The sequence below is a fragment of the Serinus canaria genome, chromosome 10, assembly GCF_022539315.1.
Source record: "Serinus canaria isolate serCan28SL12 chromosome 10, serCan2020, whole genome shotgun sequence".
Classification (NCBI taxonomy): domain Eukaryota; kingdom Metazoa; phylum Chordata; class Aves; order Passeriformes; family Fringillidae; genus Serinus; species Serinus canaria.
This window is the reverse complement of record NC_066324.1, coordinates 14,200,812-14,209,972: the sequence shown is the minus strand read 5'-3', so window position 1 is coordinate 14,209,972 and position 9,161 is coordinate 14,200,812. Positions and strand designations below refer to the sequence as shown.

Genomic DNA, 9,161 nt, shown 5'->3' with positions numbered 1-9,161 from the left:
TGTGAAAGAAGGATTTAAGTTACATTTTTAAGGCATGAGGTAGTAAGAAGATGGTGATTTCTGCTTGCTGTGTGTAAGAACTGCTAAGCACCAGCAGTGTTCCAGGGGAATCAAGAGCAGAGCAGAGAATGAGTTCAACTAAACTGGTTTTGAGTGAACAGCCTTTCAGGAAGGATGGAGGAGAGAGAAACTGAGAAACCTGCTGTGCAACAGCATTGTCTCTAATTAATCCTGTATGGATATTCACATCTGATAAATGTGAATGAACAAAAGAAAGGCACTGTCTCAGCAAGTGTGTCACTTACCTTGATATATTAATACATCTTATTCAATTCTTAAAAGAAAAATCTAGGAAGTTCAATTTACTGAGTTTTGCTGCAGGAGTTTCCAGGAGAAAGTACAAGTTCCCAGTGCATTTTCCAAAGTACTTGTTCATTTGGCTGCAGTCTGTGCTTTATCAGGTGTGACAGCACACACAAAACATGTATCTGCTCCAAGATGAATTGATAGTGGCTAAGGGATCAAATGGGGAATTTCAAAATTTATAACCTTAAAAGACAAAGCCATAGAGAGGTACAAAAATAAAACTTGAGATGTGCTTGGTTCCCTGTAAAAGTCTAGATATGCATTCCAACAGTTAAGTAAATTAAATTAAAGTGTGATTGTGCAGGTGTAGTAATTTCACTTAAAATACTAAAACTCAGAAAATGGGGGAAAAAACTGATTGAAAACAAATTGGTGAAGTCTTTGAATTTATCAAAAGCTGAAGAGTACCAAAAGTCTATCCTTTTTTTCCAGAGTGAGTTTTTGTTGGGTTATTGTTTGTTGGGTTTTTAAGTATATTTTTAAAAGTATATCATCCAAGCTTTATTATTAGGAAAGAACTTAAATATCTAAATGAAATATTTATTTAAGTTTGCTCACTTAAATTTATTTACATACAATGAGTTTCAGAAGACTGTTAACCAAAATAAATCTCAGTTGGGTAAAGACCTTGAACTAGAGAGAGGCTGATAGCAGGAGACACTATTTAAAAGGTAACAGATTTTAACAGCTTTGTGGTACACAAACAAAAAGGGGTATTAAGATACAGAACTGGATTTCTCTGAAAACTATTTGTGTTCAAAATTATTTTAACAATTTACAAGGAAATGTTATTTCCTTATAGTCTTTAAAAACACATTAATACAATATAAACAATTAAGGCTTTTAAAATGCAAAACATTCAGTAGTTGAACTTGTAGATGCCATTACAGTGCTGGATAATGGTGTCACATGATGGAAAGTATTTCATTCACATACATTGGTACAAATGATACTGCATGACTAGATTTAATTGTGTCATGCACCTCTAAAACACAAGTTAAAAAAATTTAACTTCTCCCCTCTCTTGGTCAATCCAGAGTCACTTGCATCAGCTTTACTTTGCATTTCCATTTAAGAGAGATCAAGTAAGCACGGGCTGACTACAGACTCACAGCTAAACTGCTGATTTAACACAGGAATTGCACAATTCTGATGGCATCTTGAAGACATTATTAATCTGGAAGTATTTTGGAACTTTTTTAAAATATGTCAGGTTTTGTGGCTTTTTTTTAAAAACATTTCATTGTAAAAACACCCAGTCAAGGCTGTTAAGACAACAAATACTTGACTTAGCACTGGAGAACTTGGGGTGACTTCTGTAGGATTCATTTTTGTATGTTCCATCAGTCATTTCTTCACTAAGCTTATGTGTGTGTGTAAAAGGTGATTATCACAACTTGTACAAACAAGGGCTGTGCAGCTGGTGACCAGATAAAAGGATAACTGAAAATTATTTTAAAAAGAAATCTTTGATAAGATCTTGTTTTGCTAAAAGCTGTATTATAAACCAAAACTCTGTCATTTAACATTAAAACTCTATCAGGGTACTGTGGGGAAACTGCTGACAGTATTTCTCACTCCCTTATAAAGAAATTGCTGTAAGGAATTAACGTAACACTGAGCAAGATGTAACAGATTTAGAATGGATTTCTGTGGCACAAGTACTTGATGCTTCTGTAGTTCTGAGAACTGTTATCAAAGTTGTAAACAGTGACTACACACTGCAGAAACACAGGGAAAAGCCATTCACAGGTGCTGTGATCTGTCCAGTGCAATCTGATAGCAACCTGCATTAATTTGGGATGTTTTTGCAAGTACAAAGCCTATCCAAACCAGAACCTGCTTATTTCATCCATGTCTGCACTGTAACTCTACCTCACCAGTCACACTTTCCAGCAGAATGTTACAGCACTCAAGAGTTACCAAAATACAAGTGAAGAAAACCTTGCTACACTAGGTTTGTCTCTTGAAATCATTGTACCTGTGGTCACTTTTTTAAGGGGTTCTCTAAAATTATTTTTGCTTGCCAATCCGTAAGAGAAAGCATGTAAGAAATCCAGAAAAGCAAACTGTAACCCAAGTATATGGAATGCAAACATGTAATTATTGCAGCTATTCATGATAAAAAATGCAAAAGCTGGATTACAAATCAAGTCCACAAGCAGGTTCCTTGGTTCACTGCATCCATCTGCAGTGTCCTGAAGATCCCATCTACTACTGTGCTTTTCCATAAGCAATGGCAGGATTTTATTTCCACAGCAATACTTCTTTTTTCTGTAGTTAATAGAATCACTGGTAACATATATCCATGCCAGTGGCCAAAATCCCCATACTGTTACCTCATAGAGAACCTGGGTTCAAACTCTCAGTGTGAAGGGCTTCTCTAAAACTCAATTGTGAACACAACAATAACTTGGATAAACCAGTTTCTGGCTCTAGTTATTCTGCAATAACAGAAGCCCTAAAATTAACAGACCTATTTCTGGCCTGATACCAAAATACTGGACTGAAAATTGTCTGTTTTCATAGATATTTTGGAGTTCCCCAAAACAAGAGATGAGCAAACCCAAGGGTGTTCACACTACTCAGTTGATTTAAGTTTTTAAAGTGATTTAAGACACACTGGTGTTTCTTTTAATTGCAGCTTTGACCTTTTCCTTGGCATGTGCCAGTAAGCAGGAACAAAAGCCATCACAGGGCTTCGAACAAAAACACAAGTTATCTCAGCTTTTTTGGAAACACATTCAGAAGAAATCTAAAAATGTTACACTAAGGTGAAATTTTCAAAACTGCTTAGCATAACCTTAACTTTCCAAAGTTACAGATGAAGTTTTAACTCAAAAAGCCCATCCAAATGTTCCTCAAGGCTTCAACAAGAGAACATGAACTTCAAGACAGACAAGTATCCCATTATTTTGTCCAACTCTGTGATGGAGAACCTCAGTTTGTCTCAGCTAAAGGCTTTGGCTCATGAGACACTATTAGAGCAATCCCCCTGTGATTCACAGCAGGTGTCACTTATGGTGGATGGGACCTAAACTGAAATTGGGTCAGCACTAAAGGAAGTTCAAGAGAGTAATTAAAAAAAATAATAAAACTTAGCTGGGTTTGTGTCCCTGTGCAGCCCCAAGGTCTCTGTACATTTGGCTGAGTTTGACTCTATGAAACAACCCCCATTTCATTCACTGCCTGTTGAGGGCAGCACGGGCAGTGCCTCAGCTCTGATCTGAGCAGCAGCTGCCTTGGATTTCAGCAGTGTTACGCTATTTGTAAGCACTGTGTAGACTGAGCTAGCAAACTTCTCAGTTCCTCTGAGTGCTGAAACTTCATGTGAATAATTCCCTAGGATTTCCCAAAAATAACACTATTTTGTTGCATGTTTTTCTATGCTGTTGAGGCAAACATGGGATCTTGACTTTCTAATTATAACCAACTGAGTATTTAAAGATTTTAACCTTAAAAAACAAGGAATTGCCCATTTCAGCACATAAAGCTTCTCCATGAACACAAGTAATCCTACAAACCAGAAAAGGAATGAGGAAGGCAGATTTCAGCAAGTTCTCCAGAGAGCTCTCCACAAAAGAGAGCTCAGAGTGACAGGAGCTGACAATGACCAAAACTGAACAGTAGGCAACTGACATTTAATCAGAATATTTGGAGCTATCAGAGGATCAGCACAGCTAGTCCTGAATGTAAAGCGCAGTGAGAGTGAAGAGCAGTGTGGCCAGGGACAGACACAGCCAACCTGCCAGGAAATGAACCTGCTGGGCATTACCTAGGTGAGAAAATGTGGCCACTGCATGCTGTGCCACAGCTATTTGTGTCCAAAATAACAGCAAAATTAAGGACAAAGCCTTAAACAATCTCTAGAGGTAGCATAGGGACTATTTGTGTTCCAGCCTCTCTTTCCTCCTTAGCGTTCCCCTGTGGCACTTCTTCCCCATCAAAGCAGATCACAGCTGAGCTTGCAGGCACTGCTTTCCTGCTGGGCAAGCTGTGAAAAGAGGGAGCTGTACAGGAGCACTGAACATCAGCCAGACTCTGTCCATGACATGGTGGGAGAAGGGGTCACTCACCCCTTCCTCTTTTCCCACTCAGCACTAACAGTCTCTGGCTAGTTATGCTTAATAAAAAAGGATGTGCATTTGTCAAGATGAAATGCCATTTTCAGGCCTTGCACATGACATTTGCTATCCCTGGACTGAATGAACATTTTTGAGAGTTGGATTTTTCTTGCTCCCAAGGTGTTCATCATAGCACAGATGGAAAAAATGGGAGCATTCTACTGCAACCAAACTACAGCTTGTTATTTTTGCTTTTCTGTAATATGCTTTCTAATGAGGATTCTCCATCAATTAATGTGCATTTCCTGAGTCACCTCTTCAATGCTGCAACCTTTAAAAAACTACTTTTATACAAAATAAGCTCTTAATTCAGTATGCTGTAATAAAGGATGTACTTTGTATAGACTCTCTAATAAGCATCCTAATGCAAAGAGCTGATCCAAGCAATGAGCTGACTTTGTTACAGAACCAGTGGAGCAAGAATGAAGAATGGTTCAGTTAAAAATACATCAGCTTTACCTTTCACTTTAGTATTTCCTGCTGAATGCCCAAGAAAATTCATTTCAAGAACTCAAAACTGCCTTTTATTACATACTGGAATCTTTTTTCAAGAGCTTGTGTGTACAAGTTTGAAGAATCATGACAATAATGTGACATACCAAGTGAGTCAGAGCCTGCCTGGCAATCCCAGCAGAGCCTGTGCTTCCCTTGGAGCTCGTGTGAACTCCTGGGAGCCACGAGAGCAGCTCTGCAGAGAAACTCTGAACTCTTTATTTCTTATATGAACAACATGGACAGCTAACAAAATGTAGTTTTTGCATTGTGTTTAGGTGAATTTTCAGGAATGCTAATTTCATTCTCTGGTGTTACAACCCTCTGGATCTGCTTTGCTGGGTTGCAGATTCCATGAGTGTCACAAGAAAACTGGTGGATTTGAGCATTTACAAAGTGCCTTATAGAAAAACATTTATCTCTACGGCAGTGCTCTGTTTTTTGCTAATCTTAAGAATACTTTTATGTAGCTTTTTTATGTCACAACTATAATGCAACAACAAAAATTCTATGATTCTGTTTTCTGTGCTAGCATTTATCTAGTGGAAAACAAGTTCTACTCTACTTTTCTGGACACTTTCATATATATTATGTAGGTATTTGGAGCATGTACATGCTAAATGGTATAAATAGATTCAAAGTATAAATCTATACCCTTTTGCCAGAACGTGAGCTGGAGGAAAAAATAAAAAAAGAAAAGAAAAGGCAAATGAAGTAAACTGAAGTAGATATTGTCTTCCTGGTACTCCAAGACTAAATTGTGCAATATTGTTTTCCAAGCTCACTTCATATAGATAAAAGCAATTCTGTTCAGGTTTTTTGATCCTCAGACACAGAGATACCAACTGTGACAGGTGCTTTTGGAATGGTTACTCCCAGCAGGGCATAAATTAAGCTTCCAGGTGAATTTCATTTTGGGTATTAGGAAGCTCAACTGCTTATAACGTTTGCCACTAACAAGTTCAACTCATGCAGCCCTAAATTTCAGGAATTCTTTACCTTTTTTCCAAAGTTTCCAGACCTGTAAAGAAAAAAGGATATTAACAGAGGACTGTTTCCATAGCATGCCTTGCATCTCAAATACCCTGAAACCTTTACTCCTCTATTGAAAGAAATGGAATTATCAGGGAGTTGCAACTTCATGATGAGCATTGCATTTAACTCTTCTTCCTCTGTGAACAAAGGACCATAATTCCTCTAACTACAGTATATTAAGTTTCAGGCATCTGTCTGAATCTGGAAATGTTGCATGAATTCTTCTAATATGAACAAGTATCTTAGGCAAAGAGATAAACTCCATAGCCACAACAGCTAGATTCCTTCCAAAAGGAGTTAAAGTGGCAATACTGTCACTGAAAATAATAACAAACACTTAGCTTGACATATTTATTTTTCAAGGTCAATAAATAAATGTAAATACACAAAATTTGGAAAAATCTTAGTAACAGAATGTTTTTAAACAACATTCTGGCTTAAAGTCTCTGTTATTGACACTATTGGAATATTTTCTCATCTACTTAAAGTAGCTAAGTCATTATGTTGGTGATCCTCCATCACATTAATTTCTGAAGTTAGGCTGCTGCAAAGGAAAAAAAGACATCAACCTTTGCTTTGACATAGAAAATTATCTGAACTGCATACATTAAGTATTAAAATTACTTCTCTGGGCATGACTTTTCTAGAGAAGATATTTTTAAATTTACAGTTTACATATTAGAGACCTCCTACTGTTCATTACTTCATCATTATAAAAGGGAAATCGTAACAAAAGTGGAAGAAAAACAAAAGAGGAAAAGGCATGGAAGAAAAGTGATACAAATTGGCCCTTTAGTTGGTAAGACATTCTTCCTTTATCTCATTTTCATTCTAGCTTGAACAGATGTGTGTGATCACTGGTTGCCATCAGTGCAGCCAGTCTGCTTGAAATAACTGTGAAGTGGCTTTTTACCAGTGGACTTGTGTTAGACACCCAGTTTTACAGACATTCTCCAAACACCTGGAAGCAGGAATGTCAGATTCCACCTCAGCTTGCCCAGGTTATTCTGTGTGAACACTAAGGCTTAGAGCACAGATACAGAACTTGCCAGGAGAAGCAGCCTTTTTCAAAAGTATCTACAAATCGCTACATAGAAATTTTTATCAAAAGGTTCAGCAAGAACTAATTGTTATTTAATGGAAGTGGAGGAAGATTTGTGGTTCCCTCAAAATTCATCAAGTGTTCTGTTTCTGCATTCTATAAATACTACAAGATGCAACATGTTTATTTGGTTCCCATAAATTAGAAAAATCTGGTTTCCAAAAATTCTAAATTAGTGATTTAAAAAAACAAAATATTACACCTGACCACCTTTCAAACCATCTCAGAGAGGCAGCTTCACTCCTCTCTCACCCCTTCAGAAGTGTGCTTTTTTAAGAATACATGATTTATAAAACAAACAAAAAGCGTGTTTTTAACTGCAGTACACTTGCTTAAATATACAAGTGGACATGTTAACGTCATGTTGAAGTTCAAGGTACTTCTGGATAAAAGGCAGATAGTTAGTTATTTTAACTCTGCATTCTCATATAGAATAACGATTATTATAGACTTTAGTTTCCTCTCATCATTCATCTAGCATATGGAGAGGTCAATAAATAAAAGCTTATCTGGTCCAGTTTACCTACAAGAGAAAAAGATAATAAAAGAAAAAGAAGTTACCTAGAAAATTACTTGTTTAACCCTGATAACATCTGAGTTGCCATACCCAGTTTGTAGTTGCAAGAAAAGCAAACAATATTCATCTTGCTTTTTAATAAATGCCCCGTTTTCTTCATGGCAATTTTCGTATGCTGCCTATCAAGTCACATATTCTTGGGGCAAGAAAGCTGGCCAGGAGATGCAGTGATAGCAGTAACAAGTATAAATCTGGGTTCAAAAAAAGAACATACCAGATCCAGAAGCAAAGAAATCTGGACACACTGAGGAGGCAGTGCCCAGCTGTTATTTGGGCTCTTGTGTCATGGAGACTATACCCAGCCTAAGATATAGTTTCATACTAAGGAAGTTAACACAGAACTCCATTGTGCTTGTGTACAGACTTCAGGAAAAAGCCTTACACAAAATGAATTACCTTTGTTTAGAGTAGAAGATAAAATAGCTTACTAACTGATGTAATGAGTAATGGATGTCACTATGACACAGGACTTGCCATGAGTTGTGTGTTCAGCTACAAGGTGCAATATTTCTTATGACTAACTCAAAGCACAGCCGCATCCAACTGTGATTTGGAATTCCCTCTTGAGCAGCACGCGCTATGACTTTGAAGGAAGTCTGATTGGTACAAAGTCATCCATCCTCTCTTGGAACATGAACAAAATCCATGGGGTAATCAGGCACAGGCGGCATGTAACAGGTTTGTCTTCCTTTTTACTCCTTGTTTTTGCTTCTGAGGACATGCACTTGGCTCCAGATGGAATCCATGCTCTGTTACAAGAGAACACAGCTGTTCTTCTCTTTCTCCCTCTCCTTCTCTCGAGGCTCTTTGCGTTTGCGTTCGTTACTCCCCGATTGTCTTGTGCTGGCTGGAGAGGCAGCCCCTTGTACCTGCTGTGTAGGGAAAATAACATGGGAAATAAACCCAGCACCACTGCACATATACAGCCTGAACTCCTCCTGTGTGGTCAAGTTCACAAACAAAAAGTTTAAGTATTATGCAAACCAGTAGAGTTCAGGTAGGGTTTTTGGTATACCTACTCCATGACCTCTACAAAAGTTGTGTATTTCTTGAAAATTAAGTCAGCTGAAAATATATTTCAAGTTTCATGTTTCCTTTCTGTTGTGTCCACATATACAGATCAGTAGTTTCAATAAAATACGGTTTCAAGCATTTTCTGGCACTTCTGTATTATTGCACTGGAAATTTTTCTTGGTTTCTCTTATAAGTACATAATCCACATTTCACAATTTGCAGAGTCAAAGTGCTGGTGTGGACAGTGAGATAATGGTAAGGCAATAGCTTTTTGTGACTACAAATTCTTTCATAACTTGGCAAGGGGGTTGATATCCAAAGGCAACATAAGTTTTGTTAATTCATCATCTATTCCCTCTGTTACCCATTCATAGCTGCAAACGAGCAGGCTCTTAATCCTGTTCAGCAGGTTCTTCAGTTCCTTCTGCCTTTGGCAGATATGAATCTGTGT

The 9,161-nt window shown here is 37.6% G+C and overlaps 1 protein-coding gene across 1 annotated transcript in view; it reads right to left on the bottom strand.

Moving 5' to 3' along the window:
* Nucleotides 1-885: 885 nt before the first annotated feature.
* The window catches only part of MINDY2 (MINDY lysine 48 deubiquitinase 2), a 32,685-nt gene continuing 24,409 nt past the window's right edge, over nt 886-9,161 (bottom strand). The window contains exon 9 of the mRNA XM_009089880.4: nt 886-8,568. Coding sequence (XP_009088128.3) covers nt 8,449-8,568 — 120 coding nt within the window. The 3' untranslated portion in view covers nt 886-8,448. The remainder of the gene's footprint in view (nt 8,569-9,161) is intronic.